We start from the raw sequence: 24,417 nt of genomic DNA on the forward strand, positions 1-24,417 counted from the left end.
GCCCCCTTGTGTTTTTGTGCAGAATAAGTCAAAGCAGCTCCTGTAAGCAGCTCTCCGGAATCAGTCAAAATGCCGGTAGATTTAAGCCAGTGGACAGGGAATCTTGCACTAACAGAGGTGGATGAGAAGCCTGCACAGACTCTCCATGTCAAGTATGGCTCTCTTGAAATCGACGAGTTGGGCAAAGTGCTCACGCCAACACAGGTACTGTCAAAGATGAACGAACATTTATTTTTATTTTTAGAACTAAACTAAGAGACCATGCCTGTCGTTTCCAATGGGACCAAACGAGTCATAGTGGGCAGAACAAGCAAATGAACAAAGTAAAGGAGTATTCAGAAATTAACATTGTGTAGCTGTGATAACTGCAGACTACAACGCCTTTTTCTTTGTGCCCCACAGTCGTTTATTTTACAATTGTGTTCTCTGAGCAATGCCCTAGATTTGTTCATGTCGACTCAATTAAAAAGTAACCTCTATCCCCATGACCAGTCAAACAAAACAGCTAATCGTGTTTGGTTTATATTCTTTAGTTGCTGACCGTTCTCCCACACTGTGGTCTACACTGTTCGAATGAGTTACTCGCCGTTGCATCAGCGTTCATATTTGACATAATAACTAACGGGTTAGCGAATATATTTTTTAAATAACTAAACCAAGATAGACCATGCCTGTCGTTTCCGACGAGACCGAACGAGTCGTAGTGGGCAGAACCAAACAGCTAGCGGGTTCTAGCCTGTATGTGCGCCGCCTATCTGAGCCTTTGCACTCCTAAACGCGATTATATAAAAAAAAAAAGTTACATTGCGTTGTTTAAGTGTTCCCTTTATTTTTTTGAGCAGTATATATAAATAAAACACAAATACTTTTGGAAAGGGTAAAGTCTACAAAACTTAGTCCACTCTGTTCATAACATATTATAGTTTTGGGAACAGAGAACAAATGTTTAATCGATGAGAAAGTGTGCAGAATGTCAGGCAAAATCCATATCGTTCCATCTTCTCCGGTCAGTGTGCTTCCTCTCACTACATATTTGGTAGTGAGCGGAAACGCCAAGCGGATGTTTCACATTCATACATCCGGTAAAATATGTAATTCTATCTGTCGAGCTAGCTTGCATACTAGCTAGACTAGAGTGTCGAATATAATTTAGAGTTGAAGGGTTTACAGTACGTGCTCACGATTATGCTCAATAGATGCATTGCATGAAATAAGCTCATTTAAAAAAAGTTATTGATTGGTAGCTGAATAGCCATATTGATTGCTAGCTAGCTAGAATTTGCATGACTAGGTTTATTTGCAAAAATGTGACACAATGCACAAAACCGTGTCAGTGTGCAATAATGTTCCAGTCTTGCTTAGACTGCATAAGGTGGTCTGACCATGCACTGACTGTCTGCACTGCAGAGATGAGGGTTGGGCAATGAATGTATGTCAGTCAGCACTCTTAGTGCAAGATTTTTTGGCCTAATTCAAATGAACAATTATCCACAGTTCAATCTAATATCCTTAATACATTAAACTGATTTATGTTGCTTATTGTTTGTTATACCAACTATATTAACTGTGATTTGTATTTGTGATAGCAACCATAATTATTTATCAAATTTTATTGGTCACATACACATGGTTACCAGATGTTAATGCGAGTGTAGCGAAATGCTTGTATTGTGATACCAACCTTGACTTGTTGTGAAAGTATTCTTGGCTTGTAGGGTATTTGTTGTGAGACCAACTATATTGACCACCGCTTGTGTGAGTTATTACCAAAATGGGATTGGCTTGTATTTATTGTGAGACCAACTACATTCCCCGTGGTTTGTTTCTTCACAGGTGCAGAGCCGTCCCACCTCTATCGAGTGGGAGGGGTGTGACTCCACTAAGCTGTACACCCTGGCCATGACCGACCCCGACGCACCCAGCAGGAAAGACCCCAAGTTTGGGTAGGCTGCAGTAGGGCTGGGCGATATATCAAATGAATTAGAATTTGTTTTAGCTCTATTCTAAATGCATGTTTCTCCAGAATTACACTTATTATTGTATTTTTGAGCATTAATGTATTTTTTGGGGGTGGGGTCTCTTCTCCTTCGCTCCTTCTGTGCTGTGTGCACCTTTCCATTTTCTCTCTCACACACACAACACTGAGCGATCACTTAGTCTCTGACAAGCGGTTTCAACTTGCTATTTGCGTTTGAGGTTTGGTCCAACAGAATGGGTCACATGGACACCAACACATATATAATAGAGAAGTTAACCGTTCTCATGATACACTTTTTTGTCTCAACTCTCAACTCCTAAAATTACGTGCAGAGCATCAATAAACATTGATTATGGACAATCAAGACTAATACTATGTTGTATAAATGTGCAGTAAGCATTAAACGCAATTATATAAGGATTTGGTAACCTGTTCTCATTCTGAGAAATTAGGTAGGTCACTTAATATCAACATCTGCTTAAAATTTTTACAAAAATGTCCTGATGAATATAAATCTAAAAAAAGAGTTGCAGGAACTGGAAGCAGCGCCAAGAAGACGACAAGGCTGCAGAAGGATCTGTTTTTGCACAGCTTTAACACAACATTATTCACTTGTATCGTCATGCTCGTTCTGTCTTATTCTCCCTCTCTGGTTTCTGCTTAGTCACACTACAAGTGCCATCACAGCACAAGAAACAGAAACACTAACATTGTATTGTTATTCTTTAAAGGAAAGCAAGCCTAGGAAGTTATCCAGCATTTTTTGTCATCTTGTGATAAATTTACTGACTTGCCTAGTTAAAAGAGAAAATACCAGGAGATTGGATGCCCCGTTGGCATTAGACTAGCACTGGGCTTTGGTAACTCGTTCTCATTCTGAGAAATTAGGTAGGTCACTTAATATCAACATCTGGGGGAAAAAAAGTGGACAAGCTAGCATGCTGTTCAAACATGGACAGAAGGGTGTGTTCATAACAATTCAACTGTTCTACCTTGTTAGCTAGCAGATCCAAGTTGGCTAAACTTGAAATGTAACGGTTAGCTGGCTACCTTGACAGATTGTTTGAGACCTGGGTTAATTTTCTATAACGCCTGCCATAAGTCAGTCATTTATTAGTGAATGTCCATTATGCATTGTTTTGGTAAATTTGAACAAAAATTGCATTTTCATAGACAGACTTGAAAACCAGATCAGTGACTTGCAAAAAAAAAAAGCAGGTTTAACTATTTTGATAAATTTAGTGGGTCTTTTCGTGTGGAGGCTTGACCTTTTCAATTGTAGAACAAAGCTTATTTCAAGAAAACAAATGAGATATGAATTGCCCATAAATGTGAATAAACAATTTTTTTGGGCCATATCGCCCAGCCCTAGGCTGCAAATCCCTTTTTATTGGCTCTTGGAATGATTATGCAAAACGTTGCTTGACCTTTTTACCCCCTGATGATTTATGAAGCCAACTGAGATTGTTATCGATAATCTTATTTCTAAATGTTTTCAAGACAACTGAAGTGTGATCAAGGATGTTGGATAACCATATTTTTTTTTTCCCTAACAAATGTATTCTTTTGAAGGGAGTGGCATCACTTTCTGGTGGTGAACATGAAGGGAAACGATGTATCCAGTGGATGTGTTATGTCCGACTACGTTGGATCTGGCCCTCCAAAAGGCACTGGTAACCTTATCCAATGATTGGAGTGACTTCTATTCCTCTAGGAATTTCTGAAGCTTGAATGTGTGAAATCTCTGCAGAGTGGGACACATTTTCTACACAACTGGATAAGTGTATTATTGGACATGTGGTGCATTGCTTCACACAGCCTCATTGACCACGTGACATCTTTGTTCCTGTCTCTGTGTGTCCCCCCCCAGGTCTCCACAGGTATGTGTGGCTGGTCTATGAGCAGTCAGGAAACCTCTCCTGTACGGAGCCCGTCCTCACCAACTGCTGTGGAGACAACCGTGGGAAGTTCAAGATCCAAGCCTTCCGCCAGAAATACGGACTGGGAGTTCCTGTGGCTGGAACCTGCTATCAGGCAGAATGGGATAATTATGTCCCTAAACTCTATGAGCAACTGGCTGGAAAATAAACAAAGGAGTATTCAGAAACTAACATTATGTAGATAAGAACTGCAGGAACCACAAATACTTTTTTTGTTTGTTTGCCACACTGATTTATTTTACAATTGTGTTCTTTGAGCAATGCCCTAGATTTGTTCATGCTGACTCATTAAAAAGTAACCTCTCTATCCCCATGATCAGTCAAACAAAACAGCTAATCTTGTTTGGTTTATATTCTTTAGTCGCTGACAGTTCTCCAACACTGTTTGAATGAGTTACATCAGTTATTGTTGTAGACAGTGGCAAGGTGCTGGAGATGTGGTGGAATGCTCCTTTACCACAACCTGGCCCTGCATAAACCATTCAGGAGTGGACCTTGAATGTGGCCAAGATGTCATTACACCATATTAATACAAAACATAAGCAAACTCAAATCCATGACTACCTGTATACAGCAAATCATGGATTTCGGTTATCTAAGCAAATGCTACCTAATAACTTGCTGTCAAAAATCCAATGACAGATAATAAATCCAGACAGTTGTGTGATGAGCACTTTATTTACAAATATAATTAAAAGCCCTGACAGATTCATGCTTTCTCTTAATCCTGGAAAACAAAATGAAAGGGCATGCAATGATAAAGCATTTATTTACTGATCTGGTTTATAAGAAAATACTCCGCAGCTTTTAAAGCAAAAAGAATGACGAATTTCAGACAAATGTCGAAAGAAACGCATTGAGCGATCGAGTCGACTTACTGAACGAAGAGGAGTATGAGAGAAATCATCCATCATTAACATATGAAAATAAGTAAAAGCTCTACATAAATTGTTTTATACATGTCCCTCCCCCTGCGACAAAGCCCTTTGTGCTACCTGGGAGTAGGGATTCACATGGGCGCCGTCTCAAATCACACCCCTATTCCCTATGTAGTGCCCTATAAGTACTGCACTACATAGGTAACGGTGAAATTCCAGACGTAACCATGTAATATTCACATTACGTGCCAGTGCAGAGAATCAGTATAATAAAGTGGAGTACCAGGGTGCATTGCAAGTCTCCCTCCCAAATCAAGTTAATAATCAAAGAGTCAAAATGATTCACGTACCAATATGTACATTATGACTTAAAACATTTTCTCAACGTATGAAATCGCTTACATTTTTTTACATAAAAATGTCCTGATGAATATAAATCTAAAAAAAGAGTTGAAGGAACTGGAAGCAGCGCCAAGAAGACGACAAGGCTGCAGAAGGATCAGTTTGTTTTTGGGCTTGAAGTTTTTGCACAGCTTTAACAACATTATTCACTTGTATCGTCATGCTCGTTCTGTCTTATTCTCCCTCTCTGGTTTCTGCTTAGTCACACTACAAGTGCCATCACAGCACAAGAAACAGAAACACTGACATTGTATTGTTATTCTTTAAAAGAAAGCAAGCCTAGGAAGTTATCCAGCATTTTTTGTCATCTTGTGACAAATTTACTGACTTGCCTAGTTAAAAGAAAAAATACCAGGAGATTGGGGGCCCCGTTGGCATTAGACTAGCACTGGGCTGGTGTGTGTGCGCGTGTATGACTAAAGACCCTAACTGGTCAAACCAGACCAGGTCAGGGGGATGAGGAGGAAGAGGGTCAGACCAGAGGATGAACATCGACAAACAGAGGTCACAAGGAGGTTACCAGGGCTGGTCTAGTCTTGTCATTTGTTCAAGGCCCCCAGGTTACCAGGGCTGGTCTAGTCATCTGTAGTCTTGGGGGTCCAGGTTACCAGGGCTGGTCTAGTCATTCTTGGGGGGGGGGATCCAGGGCCCCCAGGTTACCAGGGCTGGTCATCTGTAGTCATCCTTGAGGGGGTCCAGGGCCCCCAGGTTACCAAAGCCCAGATGGAGACTCTCCATGTCGAACGTGTCAATCTCTCTTGACTGGCGCTCCAGTAGGTGCTTTATCCTCTCTGTACGCTCCTTCTGAAGGGAAGCCAGCTCCTCTTCAATCTACAAAACAACAACTTAGTTCATTAAACTATTAGAAGCAAGAGTATTTGGAATCACAACAAGGTAAGGTATGAATGAGTACTGCTGAGTTTGACCTGCAACAGCTGCTCGTTCAGGTTTTTGCTTTTTTGCTCAAGCTAGTCTAGGGGATTGATTTGAAATTCAGCATGAATCTATAACCACTCCATAGTCAGCAAAGTACAGACAGAACTACACCTGCTCTAGTACAGACAGAACTACACCTGCTCTAGTACAGACAGAACTACACCTGCTCTAATACAGACAGAACGACACCTGCTCTAGTACAGACAGAACTACACCTGCTCTAATACAGACAGAACGACACCTGCTCTAGTACAGACAGAACTACACCTGCTCTAATACAGACAGAACTACACCTGCTCTAGTACAGACAGAACGACACCTGCTCTAGTACAGACAGAACGACACCTGCTCTAGTACAGACAGAACGACACCTGCTCTAGTACAGACAGAACGACACCTGCTCTAGTACAGACAGAACGACACCTGCTCTAGTACAGACAGAACTACACCTGCTCTAGTACAGACAGAACTACACCTGCTCTAGTACAGACAGAACTACACCTGCTCTGGTACAGACAGAACTATTCCTGCACTAGTCATGATTTAGGACCAGACATCAACAGTGAAGCTTATCAACCCATTATAGACGTCCACAACTTTAATTCATTTTCAGTGTTCGGTTAGTATTGATTCATGAATTAATTCCATAAAGCCTTCACCAACAGATTCCATCTAGCCCCTGAGTCACGTAATAGTCCAGACAGTGGATCGATATCTGCAGTTTGCACTTCTCTTTCATATGAAATGAAGCATATGAGCCTGGGGTGTGTTCATTAGGCACGAAATGGAAGAACACATTGAAACAGGAAGGGTCTGTCTACCTGAACTGGTCCAATAAGAAATGCTCATTTTAGTTTTCCATTGGAGAACGTTTTAAAACTTCTTCTGTTACGTTCCCTGATTAATACAACCCTGATACTGGTTTCGATGACGGAATCTATTTCAGACAGACTGCAGGGAGACAGATGGTCAACAGATGGCGCCACAGCACCACTGGTTGCATAACATTGTAAAGACACTACTGTCAACTACTGCCTAGGCAACTGAAACTGGATCAGGGCGGCATGTTCCTTTGTTGTCCAGGAGCGATGACATCATTGCATTGGAAAAACTTTGTATTCTAGTCTCCCCCAAAAAACGAGTATAATGACTGATAAAGTGGCCTATGGTGAATTGATTGTATACCATCAGCATCCACTGTTGGAAATGGTCAACAGCAGAGTAGTGAGAAGAGGTGAAGGAGGAGCTGTTGTGACTCCAGATTGTATGACACAGAACTTTTTCTTAACACTGCTTATGATTAAAATATAGAGAGCATGTTGTAAGAATAACACATCACTGGTAACATCATGGGATTTCACAACAAAAGCTGTGTGCATGACCAGTTATGGCCCTGGGTTATAAATCAGCGGTGAGTGAAATGTCTGTCTGTCTGTGTGTGTGTCTATTCTGCTTCCATGACATTTTGCTCCAGCCTGCATGCGTGTGTGCGCGTACATCAGTGTCTGTCTGTGTCTGTCTGTCTGTGTCTATCTGTCTGCGTCTATCTGTCTGCGTCTATCTGTCTGCGTCTATCTGTCTGCGTCTATCTGTCTCTGTCTGTCTGTCTGTCTGTCTGTCTGTCTGTCTGTCTGTCTGTCTATTCTGCTTCCATGACATTTTGTTCCAGCCTGCATGCGTGTGTGCGCGTACATCAGTGTCTGTCTGCGTTGACTCCGCCCTCCCCCATACCTTTTTTTGGCATCTTTTGTGAAGGTGGGTTCTGTGTGTGTGTGTGTGTGTAAGTCTGTGTTTCTAACAGTCTGTGTCTCTGTGTGCTCTCCCCTCTCCACCAGGTAGGCTCTGTGGATCTACCAGTCTGTCTCTGTGACACCTCCCCCTCTATCTTTTGTTCGAGGTGGGCTCTGCGCAGCTCTCTCTGTCTCTCTAGCTGTATCTTTTGTTCGAGGTGGGCTCTGCGCAGCTCTCTCTGTCTCTCTAGCTGTACCTTTTGTTCGAGGTGGGCTCTGCGCAGCTCTCTCTGTCTCTCTCTCTGTACCTTTTGTTCGAGGTGGGCTCTGCGCAGCTCTCTCTGTCTCTCTCTCTGTACCTTTTGTTCGAGGTGGGCTCTGCGCAGCTCTCTCTGTCTCTCTAGCTGTACCTTTTGTTCGAGGTGGGCTCTGCGCAGCTCTCTCTGTCTCTCTAGCTGTACCTTTTGTTCTAGGTGGGCTCTGCACAGCTCTCTCTGTCTGTCTCGCTCTCTCTCTCACTCTCTGTACCTTTTGTTCGAGGTGTGCTCTGCGCAGCTCTCTCTCACTGTACCTTTTGTTCTAGGTGGGCTCTGCGCAGCTCTCTCTCTCTGTACCTTTTGTTCGAGGTGGGTTCTGCACAGCTCTCTCTCTGTCTCTCTAGCTGTAACTTTTGTTCGAGGTGGGCTCTGCGCAGCTCTCTCTCTCTGTACCTTTTGTTCTAGGTGGGCTCTGCGCAGCTCTCTCTCTGTACCTTTCGAGGTGGGCTCTGCACAGCTCTCTCTCTCTGTACCTTTTGTTCTAGGTGGGCTCTGCGCAGCTCTCTCTCTCTGTACCTTTTGTTCGAGGTGGGCTCTGCACAGCTCTCTCTCTGTCTCTCTAGCTGTAACTTTTGTTCGAGGTGGGCTCTGCGCAGCTCTCTCTCTCTGTACCTTTTGTTCTAGGTGGGCTCTGCGCAGCTCTCTCTCTCTGTACCTTTTGTTCTAGGTGGGCTCTGCGCAGCTCTCTCTCTCTCTCTGTACCTTTTGTTCGAGGTGGGCTCTGCGCAGCTCTCTCTCTCTGTACCATTCGAGGTGGGCTCTGCACAGCTCTCTCTCTCTGTACCTTTTGTTCGAGGTGGGCTCTGCGCAGCTCTCTCTCTCTGTACCTTTTGTTCGAGGTGGACTCTGCGCAGCTCTCTCTCTCTGTACCTTTTGTTTGAGGTGGGCTCTGCGCAGCTCTCTCTCTCTCTGTACCTTTTGTTTGAGGTGGGCTCTGCGCAGCTCTCTCTCTCTGTACCTTTTGTTCGAGGTGGGCTCTGTGCAGCTCTCTTTCTCTGTACCTTTTGTTCGAGGTGGGCTCTGCGAAGCGACACCTTGTGCTCCAGCTTCTGCTGCTCTCTGTCGTGCTGGGCCTCCGTCTGCATCTTGATCTTACTCTGGTAGGCATTCAGCAGCTCCATCTCCTGCTGCAGCTGCTGCCTCAGAGCCTGGCACTCGGCTTCCTGGGCCTCGTCCAGACGCAGCTGAGAGGCAAGAGGAATTAAAGAGATAGACCACAATAGAGAGAGAGGAATAAACAGACCCCAATAGAGAGAGAAGTGAGGAGTGATGGAACAGAAGCCGAGATAGGAGTGATGGAACAGAAGTGGAGATAGGAGGAGTGATGGAACAGAAGAGAGATAGGAGGAGTGATGGAACAGAAGAGGAGATAGGAGGAGATATGGGAATAACAGAAGCAGGGTTACAAACTCCTACAATAACCTACATCATCTACGGCTTGGGGACAAAATGATACAATTCTCCTATGGAACTATTCTTTCATTTTCATGTTCTATATTAGATAAGATCTTTAACATGTATATGAATCTTTGAGATTGATATAAAGGAAATGATCAAATATCAGCATCACTGCTCATGAATCCTCATCATAAAATGGAGGACGGGTGTTAAGGCGACTCACCGCCTGCGATGCCATCATCTCGTTGATGCTCTGTTCGTACTGCTCGGCCAGGATGGCCAGCTTCCTGGTCTGCTCCTCCTTCAGGGCCTTGAGGACCACCTTGTGCTCGCTCTTGGGCGTCACCTCCATTTGGTGGTGTCTCAGGGCCTTGTACTGACGCGTCTGGACCTTACACGTGTCCTGGAACTGTTTCTTAATCTGCAGCTCCATGGCCTGGTGGAAATGGAGAGGACATTTGAGCTGCGACTGAGGATTTCCCCTTTTTCAGGACTGCCTTTGCTAGCTGCACCCTAACCTTCACATTTAGGTTCATATCATCCACTACCTGCTTACATCAGAGCATTTCCCTTGAGAACACCCAATGTAGCTACCAATGCAGCCCAGTGTAGCTACCAATGCAGCTACCAATGCAGCCATCACATTCCCAGGGATACATTCACTAGCTAGCTGCACCTGGCATAGCCGTCACCTTAAGGTTCTTGGGTTGCTGCCGTAGCTCCAGAACGTGCTTGCGGCGGAGCTCTCTCTCGCGCCGGTTGTTGTATTCTATCTGGTTCTCCAGTTCTGTCTGGTGCTGCAGGCGGATCAGGTCCATGCGGAGCTTCTGAAGGGTCTTCAGCTGACGATGCTCCAGCTCCTGGGTGGACTCGTCATGTCTGATCAGCATGGCATGCTCCATCTCCTTCTGGGTCTTCTTCTTGTTCAGCTCCTGGAGAGAGAGAGACATGGGGAGGGAGAGATAGAGAGAAGGAGGGATAGATAGGGAGAGAGGGGGTGGGGGGGAGAGAGGAATTATCATGGCCATCCAATGATTAAAACTTTGCTTTTATACAGACACTGGATGATGAGAACCTACTGCCATTTGGTCAGGAGCTGATCAGTATCTCGTGGTGTCGTTTTATTGACATTACCTCCCCCCCCTCCCCTGATATACAGAGCAGATTAGGAGATTAGGGCATTGTTGCCTTGCTTATACTTTCTTATCTGCTTTCCACGAGATGGGAAACCACTTCTTGGTGTTTTCCACGAAACATCAGAAAATACTGTTATTGGTCAAAGAACACTACGATTTGAACATTATTTTTCATGTTACAGAAGCCATTCGAGGACAACATTGACCCTGGAAATGTTATGGATAAGCAGTTGGACATGTGATATTCACATCCCTACTGGATTGCAGTGTTCACTGCACAACACTTCAGACTGAACCTGAACTAAAATGTGTGTCTATCTATACAAGATACTGTACATCCCAGTCATTCTTCACACAATGTCATCCATTCTGCCTTGCCTCTCGTTTGAAATGGCCATCTGTACATCTATACAATATCCAGTACCTCTCGTATCTGCTCCTGTTCCAACGTATGCCTCTTGATCATGACTTTGCGTTTCAAGCATCTGCAGTTCCTGTCGTAGAAGACCCTCTGTTGGCTCAGAACCTGGGCCTCCTCCTCAGCCTGGCTGTGTTGCAGGTTCTCCTTGTGCTTGGACAGGCGCTCCTGCTTCTCCTTCTTAGCGGTGTGGTGGTCTTCATTCATCTCCTGGAAGATGGGGAGAGAGACAGAGGAGATTTTTACGGATATATAACGGTCCGTGATATACATGTTCTCCTGTCTAATGGTCAGGTGTGCAGCAGATCCTCTCATTATCAAAAGATATATAGGGTCCTCTAGAGCCATGTATCTAGAGAGTTGGGCCAATGAGGTTTCTGCATTATGATGTATTAACAATACATTACAACATTCTATGACAGCCATATTAGCTCCACATTAATCTGACACTACACCATTCTATGAAAGCCATATAATCTCCACATTAATCTGACACTACTACATTCTATGAAAGCCATATAATCTCCACATTAATCTGACACTACTACATTCTATGAAAGCCATATAATCTCCACATTAATCTGACACTACAACATTCTATGAAAGCCATATAAACTCCACATTAATCTGACTACTACATTCTATGAAAGCCATATAATCTCCACATTAATCTGACACTACAACATTCTATGAAAGCCATATAAACTCCACATTAATCTGACACTACTACATTCTATGAAAGCCATATAAACTCCACATTAACAGTACATATTGTGATAAAGAGGTCAATGGAACGCAGACCGTGGAGGATAGAAGGAAGCTGGATTGGCGCACATTCAACAAATCTGATCTAACAAAGTGGATATTCGTCAAAACCGTCATGATTGATGTATTGTGACAGGTCTACCATGTGGTTACTAAAATCTGATTTGGATAAATTAGGATGTTTTCACTGCATTACATTTAGAAGTTGTCCCTTTTCAGATTGAGAAGTGACTGCTAAATGCTAACTCCCGTTCATATACATGTAAACTGGTAGCGTAGCTAGCATACAGAAATCGATGGTGGTAGTCAGTCGTTTTTAACTAATGCAGTTGATAGGTGACGAAAACATGAACATGTATTGGGGTTGACATCTATACAGCATTATACTCCGGTTTTTACCTCAACATAGTGTTAAGTACACGTATATACAGTAGCCTAAATGTAGGCTAATTTTGCTGGGGGGAAATGAGGAGATTTGGGATCTTTCCCCAACGCGTTCCCATGGCATTTCCATTGTTTTCGTTGAGTTCCTTTAGCCTATTAAATTACTAGAGGAGATATGTCATAAACCCTCAAAGTTCCAGAATGAGGTGAAATTGGCAGCCATATTGGTCAGGGAGAAATCCAAACCAGTCTAATTGGAAAGAATGGCAGTATAGAGGCATAATCCTGATTTTATTTATGCAGGAAAATAAAAGTAAGGCATGTGATATATAAGAAATTGTGTAATAGAATTGTCAACCTAAAACATTGTCATATAATTATAGAGTTTATACAGGTTTTATAAAACATTTCTGTATAAATAGCTTATAAACAGTCAACATTTTGTTTTCTTGGAAAGCTGTGACGCAATTATATGATACAATATCAGTACTTGTTGCATTTACAACTTGTCTAAGTCCTATCATCAACTGATTTCAGCCAGTGTATTGACCCCATTGTTTGAATGGAATGTTGGCATATTGGCAGTTAATAAAAAAAAAAAAATAAAAAAATTATTCCTCTAAAAATGGCTGGCTAGCAATCAAACAAACATTCTTCAAATTCATTATTTTACACAATATCTTATCACAGGACTGGAAAACCATGGTTGACCAAAATGGCTGACCTTTATCTCATCATAAGAAGGTTCATGTCCATTATCGTATTCTAATTCCTAATTCTATGATTTAAACAATGCTATGTAACTGAATGTTTAGAATCAGAGCAATGTCTGTTAACTGAGATGGCCTAGTTCTGTTCACAACAACGGATCCAGTTCTGAGAAACAGCGCATCAAGGTTGTTAGAAACACAATGTGTCTGTGTGTGTGTGTGTGTGTGTGTGTGTGTAGTGAGTGGGAGGAGTGACTCAGCTCCTCCTCAGTGAAATGAAAATGCATGATGACCAAACATACTGTACTTGTGTATATTTGTGTGTGTGTTTGTATGTGTGTGTGTGTATTCGTCGGATGGTTGTTTCCACCCATCGCAATACATAGTAGATGTGTCATGGGTGCTGAGATTATTCCTACTGTAGAGGCATTATACGAGGGTACAGTGCTGTACTAGCTAGCTAGAGGACATAAGCAGTGTTGCGTTGCGACCTCTAATCTTTCCTTGCATAGCTTGTACTAAGGATCGATTCAACTCAGCTCAATACAGAGCATATAGTGTGAGGCTGGGAAAGGAGGAAGAAAGGACCTCTCATCTTCTCCTTGCAGATCTTGTACTAAAGGATCGATTCAACTCAGCTCAATACAGAGCATATAGTGTGAGGCTGGGAAAGGGGGAATAAAGGACCTCTTTCATCTTCTCCTTGCAGAGCTTGTACTGCTTCTTCTGATTATCTAGGAAGGTGGTGAGCTCCTTCTTCTGCTGGGAAACGATCTGCTGCTGGAACTTCTTCTCATCTGATGACATTGTCTTCATCTGAGGGGAAATGAGAGAGAGGGAGACGGGGGGGGGTTTGGGAGAGAGTGAGTGTAATGTTTACTGTTCATTTGTATTGTTTATTTCACTTTAGTTTATTATCTAGTTCACTTGCTCTGGCAATGTTAACATATATTTCCCGTGCCAATAAAGCCCTTAAATTGAATTGAGAGACAGGGGAGATGGAGGGGTGGGGAGAGAGAGAGGCACATATATTAGTTAGCTATGAAGGGGCCTTGTATGGGAGACAGGCACATGGGGAGAAAACAACACATGGCTAATGTTGTTTTGCTAGCAAGCTACCTGTCTGTTAGTGGTGTTAGTGTTAAGAATTGTTAGAGTACAGTGCATTCTGAAACTATTCAGACCACTTCACTTTTTCCACATTTTGTTACATTACAGCCTTATTCTAAAATTGATTGAATAATAGTTTTCCTCAATCTACACACAACAGTGTTATTGGACGTGCTAGTGTTAGTGGACGTGCAAGTGTTAGTGGACGTGCTAGTGTTAGTGGACGTGCTAGTGCTAGTGGACGTGCTAGTGCTAGGGGACGTGTTAGTGCTAGTGGACGTGTTAGTGCTAGTGGATCTGTTAGTGCTAGTGGACGTGTTAGTGCTAGTGGACGTGTTAGTGCTAGTGGACGTGCTAGTGCTAGTGGACGTGCTAGTGCTAGTGGACGTGCTAGTGCTAGTGCTAGTGGACGTGTTAGTGGATGTGCTAGTGTTAGTGGACGTGTTAGTGCTGTGGACGTGTTAGTGGACGTGTTAGTGCTAGCGGACGTGCTAGCGGACGTGCTAGTGCTAGCGGACGTGCTAGTGCTAGCGGACGTGCTAGTGTTAGTAGACGTGCTAGTGTTAGTAGACGTGCTAGTGGACGTGGACGTGCTAGTGGACGTGCTAGTGTTAGTGGACGTGCTAGTGTTAGTGGACGTGCTAGTGGACGAGCTAGTGGTAGTGGACGTGCTAGTGCTAGTGGACGGGCTAGTGGACGCATTAGTGGACATGCTAGTGGACGTGCTAGTGTTAGTGGACGTGCCAGTGGACGTGCTAGTGTTAGTGGACGTGCTAGAGTTAGTGGACGTGCTAGTGGATGTGCTAGTGTTAGTGGACGTGTTAGTGGACGTGTTAGTGCTAGTGGACGTGTTATTGGACGTGCTAGTGTTAGTGGACGTGCCAGTGGACGTGCCAGTGGACGTGCTAGTGGACGTGCTAGTGGACGAGTTAGTGGACGTGCTAGTGTTAGTGTTAGTGGACGTGCTAGTGTATGTGCTAGTGGACGAGTTAGTGGACGTGCTAGTGTTAGTGTTAGTGGACGTGCTAGTGTTAGTGGACGTGCTAGTCGACGTGCTAGTGTTAGTGGACGTGATAGTGGACGTGCTAGTGGACGTGCTAGTGGACGTGCTAGTGGACGTGCACGTGCTAGTGGACGTGCTAGTGTTAGTGGACGTGCTAGTGTTAGTGGACGTGCTAGTGTTAGTGGACGTGCTAGTGTTAGTGGACGTGCTAGTGTTAGTGGACGTGCTAGTGCTAGTGGACGTGCTAGTGGACGTGCTAGTGGACGTGCTAGTGGACGTGCTAGTGTTAGTGGAAGTGCTAGTGGACGTGTCAGTGGACGTGCTAGTGTCAGTGGACGTGTCAGTGGACGTGCTAGTGTCAGTGGACGTGTCAGTGGACGTGCTAGTGTCAGTGGACGTGTCAGTGGACGTGCTAGTGTCAGTGGACGTGTCAGTGGACGTGCTAGTGTCAGTGGACGTGTCAGTGGACGTGCTAGTGTCAGTGGGACGTGTCAGTGGGACGTGCTAGTGTCAGTGGACGTGTCAGTGGACGTGCTAGTGTCAGTGGACGTGTCAGTGGACGTGCTAGTGTCAGTGGACGTGTCGGTGGGACGTGCTAGTGTCAGTGGACGTGTCAGTGGACGTGCTAGTGTCAGTGGACGTGTCAGTGGACGTGCTAGTGTCAGTGGACGTATCAGTGGACGTGCTAGTGTTAGTGGACGTGCTAGTGTTAGTGGACGTGCTAGTGGACGTGCTAGTGGACGTGCTAGTGGACGTGCTAGTGTTAGTGGACGTGCTAGTGGACGTGCTAGTGTTAGTGGACGTGCTAGTGAACGTGTTAGTGGACGTGCTAGTGGACGTGGACGTGCTAGTGTTAGTGAACGTGCTAGTGGACGTGTTAGTGGACGTGCTAGTGTTAGTGGACGTGCTAGTGGACGTGTCAGTGGACGTGCTAGTGTTAGTGGACGTGCTAGTATTAGTGGACGTGCTAGTGCTAGTGGACGTGCTAGTGGACGTGCTAGTGCTAGTGGACGTGCTAGTGGACGGGCTAGTGCTAGTGGACGGGCTAGTGCTAGTGGATGTGCTAGTGTCTAGTGGATGTGCTAGTGTTAGTGGACGTGCTAGTGGACGTGCTAGTGTTAGTGGACGTGCTAGTGCTAGTGGAGGTGCAAATGAACGTGCTAGTGGACGTGTCAGTGGACATGTCAGTGGACGTGCTAGTGCCAGTTGACGTGCTAGTGAACGTGCTAGTGGACGTTCCAGTGTTAGTGGACGTGCTAGTGGACGTGCTAGTGTTAGTGGACGTGCTAGTGTTAGTGGACGTGCTAATGGACGTGCTAGTGTTAGTGGACATGCTAGTGTTAGTGGACGTGCTAGTGGACGTGCTAGTGTTAGTGGACGTGCTAATGGACATGCTAGTGTTATTGGACGTTCAAGTGGACGTGTTATTGGACGTTCTAGTAGACGTGTTATTGGCCGTGTCAGTGGACGTGCTAGTATTAGTGGACGTGCTAGTGCTAGTGGACGTGCTAGTGGACGTGCTAGTGGACGTGCTCGTGCTAGTGGACGTGTTAGTGGACGTGTTAGTGCTAGTGGACGTGCTAGTGTTAGTGGATGTGCTAGTGGACGTGCTAGTGGACGTGCTAGTGTTAGTGGACGTGCTAGTGGGCGTGCTAGTGTTAGTGGGCGTGCTAGTGTTAGTGGGCGTGCTAGTGTTAGTGGGCGTGCTAGTGTTAGTGGGCGTGCTAGTGTTAATGGGCGTGTCAGTGGATGTGCTAGTGTTAGTGGACGTGCTAGTGTTAGTGTTAGTGGACGTGTTAGTGGACGTGCTAGTGTTAGTGGACGTGCTAGTGTTAGTGGACGTGCTAGTGTTAGTGGACGTGTTAGTGGACGTGCTAGTGGACGTGCTAGTGGACGTGCTAGTGAACGTGCTAGTGGACGTGCTAGTGTTAGTGGACGTGTCAGTGGACGTGCTAGTGGACGTGCTAGTGTTAGTGGACGTGCTAGTGGACGTGCTAGTGGACGTGCTAGTGTTAGTGGACGTGTCAGTGGACGTGCTAGTGCTAGTTGACGTGCTAGTGAACGTGCTAGTGGACGTTCCAGTGTTAGTGGACGTGCTAGTGTTAGTGGACGTGCTAGTGGACGTGCTAGTGGACGTGCTAGTGGACGTGCTAGTGGACGTGCTAGTGTTAGTGGACGTGCTAATGGACGTGCTAGTGTTAGTGGACATGCTAGTGTTAGTGGACGTGCTAGTGGACGTGCTAGTGTTAGTGGACGTGCTAGTGAACGTGTTAGTGGACGTGCTAGTGGACGTGGACGTGCTAGTGTTAGTGAACGTGCTAGTGGACGTGTTAGTGGACGTGCTAGTGTACGTGGACGTGCTAGTGTTAGTGGACGTGCTAGTGTTAGTGGACGTGCTAGTGGACGTGTCAGTGGACGTGCTAGTGGACGTGTCAGTGGACGTGCTAGTGGACGTGCTAGTGCTAGTGGACGTGCTAGTGGACGTGCTAGTGCTAGTGGACGTGCTAGTGGACGGGCTAGTGCTAGTGGACGGGCTAGTGCTAGTGGATGTGCTAGTGTCTAGTGGATGTGCTAGTGTTAGTGGACGTGCTAGTGGACGTGCTAGTGTTAGTGGACGTGCTAGTGCTAGTGGAGGTGCAAATGAACGTGCTAGTGGACGTGTCAGTGGACATGTCAGTGGACGTGCTAGTGCCAGTTGACGTGCTAGTGAACGTGCTAGTGGACGTTCCAGTGTTAGTGGACGTGCTAGTGGACGTGCTAGTGTTAGTGGACGTGCTAGTGTTAGTGGACGTGCTAATGGACGTGCTAGTGTTAGTGGACATGCTAGTGTTAGTGGACGTGCTAGTGGACGTGCTAGTGTTAGTGGACGTGCTAATGGACATGCTAGTGTTATTGGACGTTCAAGTGGACGTGTTATTGGACGTTCTAGTAGACGTGTTATTGGCCGTGTCAGTGGACGTGCTAGTATTAGTGGACGTGCTAGTGCTAGTGGACGTGCTAGTGGACGTGCTAGTGGACGTGCTCGTGCTAGTGGACGTGTTAGTGGACGTGCTAGTATTAGTGGACGTGCTAGTGCTAGTGGACGTGCTAGTGGACGTGCTAGTGGACGTGCTAGTGGACGTGCTAGTGGACGTGCTCGTGCTAGTGGACGTGTTAGTGGACGTGTTAGTGCTAGTGGACGTGCTAGTGTTAGTGGATGTGCTAGTGGACGTGCTAGTGGACGTGCTAGTGTTAGTGGACGTGCTAGTGGGCGTGCTAGTGTTAGTGGGCGTGCTAGTGTTAGTGGGCGTGCTAGTGTTAGTGGGCGTGCTAGTGTTAGTGGGCGTGTCAGTGGATGTGCTAGTGTTAGTGGACGTGCTAGTGTTAGTGTTAGTGGACGTGTTAGTGGACGTGCTAGTGTTAGTGGACGTGCTAGTGTTAGTGGACGTGCTAGTGTTAGTGGACGTGTTAGTGGACGTGCTAGTGGACGTGCTAGTGGACGTGCTAGTGCTAGTGGACGTGCTAGTGTTAGTGGACGTGTCAGTGGACGTGCTAGTGGACGTGCTAGTGTTAGTGGACGTGCTAGTGGACGTGCTAGTGGACGTGCTAGTGTTAGTGGACGTGTCAGTGGACGTGCTAGTGCTAGTTGACGTGCTAGTGAACGTGCTAGTGGACGTTCCAGTGCTAGTGGACGTGCTAGTGTTAGTGGACGTGCTAGTGGACGTGCTAGTGGACGTGCTAGTGGACGTGCTAGTGTTAGTGGACGTGCTAATGGACGTGCTAGTGTTAGTGGACATGCTAGTGTTAGTGGACGTGCTAGTGGACGTGCTAGTGTTAGTGGACGTGCTAATGGACATGCTAGTGTTATTGGACGTTCTAGTGGACGTGTTATTGGACGTTCTAGTAGACGTGTTATTGGCCGTGTCAGTGGACGTGCTAGTGTTAGTGGACGTGCTAGTGTTAGTGGACGTGCTAGTGTTAGTGGACGTGTTAGTGGACGTGCTAGTGTCAGTGGACGTGTCAGTGGACGTGTCAGTGGACGTGCTAGTGGACGTGCTAGTGTTACTGGACGTGCTAGTGTTACTGGACGTGTTAGTGGACGTGCTAGTGTTAGTGGACGTGCTAGTGGACGTGCTAGTGTTAGTGGACGTGCTAGTGGGACGTGCTAGTGTTAGTGGACGTGCTAGTGTTAGTGGATGTGCTAGTGTTAGTGGACGTGCTAGTGGATGTGCTAGTGTTAGTGGACGTGCTAGTGTTAGTGGACGTGCTAGTGTTAGTGGACGTGCTAGTGGACGTGCTAGTGGACGTGCTAGTGTTAGTGGACGTGCTAGTGTTAGTGGACGTGCTAGTGTTAGTGGACGTGCTAGTGTTAGTGGACGTGCTAGTGGACGTGCTAGTGTTATTGGACGTGCTAGTGGACGTGCTAGTGTTAGTGGACGTGTCCGTGGACGTGCTAGTGCTAGTGGACGTGCTAGTGTTAGTGGACGTGCTAGTGTGAGTGGACGTGCTAGTGTTAGTGGACGTGCTAGTGGACGTGCTAGTGTTAGTGGACGTGCTAGTGCTAGTGGACGTGCTAGTGTTAGTGGACGTGTTAGTGGACGTGTTAGTGGGACGTGCTAGTGGACGTGCTAGTGCTAGTGGACGTGCTAGTGCTAGTGGACGTGCCAGCGGACGTGCTAGTGTTAGTGGACGTGCTAGTGTTAGTGGACGTGCTAGTGTTAGTGGACGTGCTAGTGGACGTGTTAGTGGACGTGTTAGTGGACGTGTTAGTGGACGTGTTAGTGGACGTGCAAGTGGACGTGTTAGTGGACGTGCTAGTGGACGTGCTAGTGTTAGTGGACGTGCCATTGGACGTGCTAGTGTTAGTGGACGTGAAAGTGTTAGTGGACGTGCTAGTGTTAGTGGACGTGCTAGTGGACGTGTTAGTGGACGTGCTAGTGTTAGTGGACGTGCTAGTGGACGTGCTAGTGTTAGTGGACGTGTTAGTGGACGTGCTAGTGGACGTGCTAGTGGACGTGCTAGTGTCAGTGGACGTGTCAGTGGACGTGCTAGTGGACGTGCTAGTGTTAGTGGACGTGCTAGTGTTAGTGAACGTGTCAGTGGACGTGTCAGTGGACGTGCTAGTGTTAGTGGACGTGCTAGTGTCAGTGGACGTGCTAGTGGACGTGCTAGTGGACGTGCTAGTGGACGTGTTAGTGGACGTGTTAGTGGACGTGCTAGTGGACGTGTTAGTAGACGTGTTAGTGGACGTGCTAGTGTTAGTGGACGTGGACGTGCTAGTGTTAGTGGACGTGTTAGTGGACGTGCTAGTGGACGTGCTAGTGGACGTGCTAGTGTTAGTGGACGTGTCAGTGGACGTGCTAGTGCTAGTGGACGTGCTAGTGGACGTGCTAGTGGACGTGCTAGTGTTAGTGGACGTGCTAGTGTTAGTGGACGTGCTAGTGTTAGTGGACGTGCTAGTGTTAGTGGACGTGCTAGTGTTAGTGGACGTGCTAGTGGACGTGCTAATGTTAGTGGACGTGCTAGTGCACGTGCTAGTGTTAGTGGACGTGCTAGTGTTAGTGGACGTGCTAGTGGACATGCTAGTGGACGTGCTAGTGTTAGTGGACGTGCTAGTGTTAGTGGACGTGCTAGTGGACGTGCTAATGTTAGTGGACGTGCTAGTGGACGTGCTAGTGTTAGTGGACGTGCTAGTGCTAGTGGACGTGCTAGTGCTAGTGGACGTGCTAGTGGACGTGCTAGTGTTAGTGGACGTGTCAGTGGACGTGCTAGTGTTAGTGGACGTGTCAGTGGACGTGCTAGTGTTAGTGGACGTGCTAGTGGACGTGCTAGTGTTAGTGGACGTGCTATTCTTAGTGGACGTGCTAGTGTTAGTGGACGTGTTTGTGGACGTGCTAGTGCTAGTGGACGTGCTAGTGGACGTGCTAGTGCTAGTGGACGTGCTAGTGGACGTGCTAGTGCTAGTGTTAGTGGACGTGCTAGTGTTAGTGGACGTGCTAGTGTTAGTGGACGTGCTAATGTTAGTGGACGTGCTAGTGCACGTGCTAGTGTTGGTGGACGTGCTAGTGTTAGTGGACGTGCTAGTGTTAGTGGACGTGCTAGTGTTAGTGGACGTGCTAGTGGACCTGCTAGTGTTAGTGGACGTGCTAGTGCTAGTGGACGTGCTAGTGCTAGTGGACGTGCTAGTGGACGTGCTAGTGGACGTGCTAGTGGACGTGCTAGTGGACGTGCTAGTGGACGTGCTAGTGGACGTGCTAGTGGACGTGCTAGTGTTAGTGGACGTGTCAGTGGACGTGCTAGTGTTAGTGGACGTGCTAGTGGACGTGCTAGTGTTAGTGGACGTGCTAGTGGACGTGCTAGTGTTAGTGGACGTGCTAGTGGACGTGCTAGTGGACGTGTTAGTGGACGTGCTAGTGCTAGTGGACGTGCTAGTGGACGTGCTAGTGGACGTGCTTGTGTTAGTGGACGTGCTAGTGCTAGTGGACGTGCTAGTGCTAGTGGACGTGCTAGCGGATGTGCCAGTGGACGTGCTAGTGGTATGCTAGTGGACGTGCTAGTGTTAGCGGACGTGCTAGTGGACGTGCTTGTGTTAGTGGACGTGCTAGTGTTAGTGGACATGCTTGTGGACGTGCTATTGTTAGTGGACGTGCTAGTGTTAGTGGACGTGCTAGTGCTAGTGGACGTGCTAGTGGACGTGCTAGTGCTAGTGGACGTGCTAGTGGACGTGCCAGTGGACGTGCTAGTGTTAGTGGACGTGCTAGTGCTAGTGGACGTGCTAGTGGACGTGCTAGTGTTAGTGGACGTGCTAGTGTTAGTGGACGTGCTAGTGTTAGTGGACGTGCTAGTGGACGTGCTAGTGTTAGTGGACGTGCTAGTGTTAGTGGACGTGCTAGTGTTAGTGGATGTGCTAGTGGACGTGCTAGTGCTAGTGGACGTGCTAGTGGACGTGCTAGTGCTAGTGGACGTGCTAGTGGACGTGTTAGTGCTAGTGGACGTGTCAGTGGACGTGCTAGTGTTAGTGGTCGTGCTAGTGGACGTGCTAGTGTTAGTGGACGTGCTAGTGGACGTGCTAGTGTTAGTAGACGTGCTAGTGTTAGTGGACGTGCTAGTGGACGTGTTAGTGGACGTGCTAGTGTTAGTGGACGTGTTAGTGGACGTGCTAGTGGACGTGCTTGTGTTAGTGGACGTGCTAGTGCTAGTGGACGTGCTACTGGACGTGCTAGCGGACGTGCCAGTTGACGTGCTAGTGGTATGCTAGTGGACGTGCTAGTGTTAGCGGACGTGCCAGTGGACGTGCTGGTGTTAGTGGACGTGCCGGTGCTAGTGGACGTGCCGGTGCTAGTGGACGTGCCGGTGCTAGTGGACGTGCCGGTGCTAGTGGACGTGCCGGTGCTAGTGGACGTGCCGGTGTTAGTGGACGTGCCGGTGTTAGTGGACGTGCCGGTGTTAGTGGACGTGCCGGTGTTAGTGGACGTGCCAGTGGACCTGCCAGTGTTAGTGGACGTGCTAGTGTTAGTGGACGTGCTAGTTGACGTCAAGGAGGGCATGCTGGACCATGAAGGTTAACCTATAATTTGCATAGTTACAGATGAACTGGTGTGCTTTTTAACAGCTTCCTGACATTGGGTGGCAGCAATGCCCAACCCATAACATGAACAAGTTGTCCTTTCCTCTCCCCAGACACCTTCGTTTGGACAGTATGGCACTTCTCCAGGACAGGACCCCCCCAGACCCACCTCTTTTTCACAGTGGATGGTGTGTCTCTTGGCCAGTTTCTCTAGCTCTATATAGGCATTGTTGGCCTGAGTCTCCACCTCCTTCTGCAACTTCAGTCTGTGTTCGTCCATCTCTGCCTTCAGCTTGTTCTCTAGAGCGATCAGCTGCTTCTGGTGCTGCCGTCTCATCCGTTTATAACCTGACATCTGCTCCCGCAGCTCATTCTCCTGCTCGTGCTGATGGATCTGCTTTGTTACCTGTGGAGGGGATTCAATCAATCAACCAACTAATTGCAAAGGTAGTTAGGACAACTGAGGTCATAGGTCCAACAGTATGGGATACACAAAGGCACTATCTCAATGACATAAAAATCTGTCCTCTCCAATTCTACTGCCCTTCACCTGCACTGATTAGAAAAGAGGGAGGAGTAGATCCAACATTAAAGGAAAAGTAGATCCAACATTAGAAAGGAGGAGTAGATCAAACATTAGAAAGGAGGAGGGAGGAGTAGATCAGACATTAGAAAGGAAAAGTAGATTCAACATTAGAAAGGAGGAGGGAGGAGTAGATCAGACATTAGAAAGGAAAAGTAGATCCAACATTAGAAAGGAGGGAGGAGTAGATCAGACATTAGAAAGGAAAAGTAGATCAAACATTAGAAAGGAGGGAGAGGTAGATCCAACATTAGAAAGGAGGAGTAGATCCAACATTAGAAAGGAGGGAGGAGTAGATCCAACATTAGAAAGGAAAAGTAGATCCAACATTAGAAAGGAGGGAGGAGTAGATCAGACATTAGAAAGGAGGGAGGAGTAGATCCAACATCAGAAAGAAAAAGTAGTTTCAACATTAGAAAGAAAAAGTAGTTTCAACATTAGAAAGAAAAAGTAGTTTCAACATTAGAAAGAAAAAGTAGTTTCAACATTAGAAAGAAAAAGTAGTTTCAACATTAGAAAGAAAAAGTAGTTTCAACATTAGAAAGAAAAAGTAGTTTCAACATTAGAAAGAAAAAGTAGTTTCAACATTAGAAAGAAAAAGTAGTTTCAACATTAGATAGCAGGGAGGATTAGATCCAACATTAGAAAGAGAAGGGAGGAGTAGATCCAACATTAGAAAGGAGGAGTAGATCCAACATTAGAAAGAAGGTGTAGATCCAACATTAGAAAGGAAGAGTAGATCCAACATTAGCAGGGAGGATTAGATCCAACATTAGAAAGAGAAGGGAGGAGTAGATCCAACATTAGAAAGGAGGAGGGAGGAGTAGATCCAACATTAGAAAGGAGGAGTCGAGCCAACATTAGAAAGGAGGAGTAGATCCAACATTAGAAAGGAGGAGTAGATCCAACATTAGAAAGGAGGAGTAGATCCAACATTAGAAAGGAGGAGTAGATCCAACATTAGAAAGGAGGAGTAGATCCAACATTAGAAAGGAGGAGGGAGGAGTAGATCCAACAGAAAGGAGGAGTAGATCCAACATTAGAAAGGAGGAGTAGATCCAACATTAGAAAGGAGGAGGGAGGAGTAGATCCAACAGAAAGGAGGAGTAGATCCAACATTAGAAAGCAGGGAGGATTAAATCCAACATGAGAAAGGAGAAGTAGATCCAACATTAGAAAGGAG

At 46.3% G+C, this 24,417-nt stretch overlaps 2 protein-coding genes across 5 annotated transcripts in view; one reads left to right on the plus strand and one right to left on the minus strand.

Annotated features, from left to right (window-relative positions):
* Positions 1 to 20: 20 nt before the first annotated feature.
* On the plus strand, positions 21 to 4,628 carry pebp1 (phosphatidylethanolamine binding protein 1). Its single transcript, NM_001141612.1, is given in 4 exon segments — positions 21 to 204; positions 1,834 to 1,943; positions 3,551 to 3,651; positions 3,849 to 4,628. Coding segments are annotated over 4 exon segments (564 nt in total). The 5' UTR covers positions 21 to 69; the 3' UTR covers positions 4,067 to 4,628.
* The window catches only part of LOC106579820 (serine/threonine-protein kinase TAO3), a 133,961-nt gene continuing 114,121 nt past the window's right edge, over positions 4,578 to 24,417 (minus strand). For all 4 annotated transcript variants that reach the window (XM_014160027.2, XM_014160025.2, XM_045704275.1 and 1 more), the window contains 7 exons: positions 22,821 to 23,057; positions 13,680 to 13,808; positions 11,140 to 11,343; positions 10,272 to 10,511; positions 9,803 to 10,015; positions 9,183 to 9,365; positions 4,578 to 6,029 (listed from right to left, as the gene is read on the minus strand). In XM_014160027.2, coding sequence (XP_014015502.1) covers positions 5,868 to 6,029; positions 9,183 to 9,365; positions 9,803 to 10,015; positions 10,272 to 10,511; positions 11,140 to 11,343; positions 13,680 to 13,808; positions 22,821 to 23,057 — 1,368 coding nt within the window. In that variant the 3' untranslated portion in view covers positions 4,578 to 5,867. The remainder of the gene's footprint in view (positions 6,030 to 9,182; positions 9,366 to 9,802; positions 10,016 to 10,271; positions 10,512 to 11,139; positions 11,344 to 13,679; positions 13,809 to 22,820; positions 23,058 to 24,417) is intronic.

The sequence above is a fragment of the Salmo salar genome, chromosome ssa20, assembly GCF_905237065.1.
Source record: "Salmo salar chromosome ssa20, Ssal_v3.1, whole genome shotgun sequence".
Classification (NCBI taxonomy): Eukaryota; Metazoa; Chordata; class Actinopteri; order Salmoniformes; family Salmonidae; genus Salmo; species Salmo salar.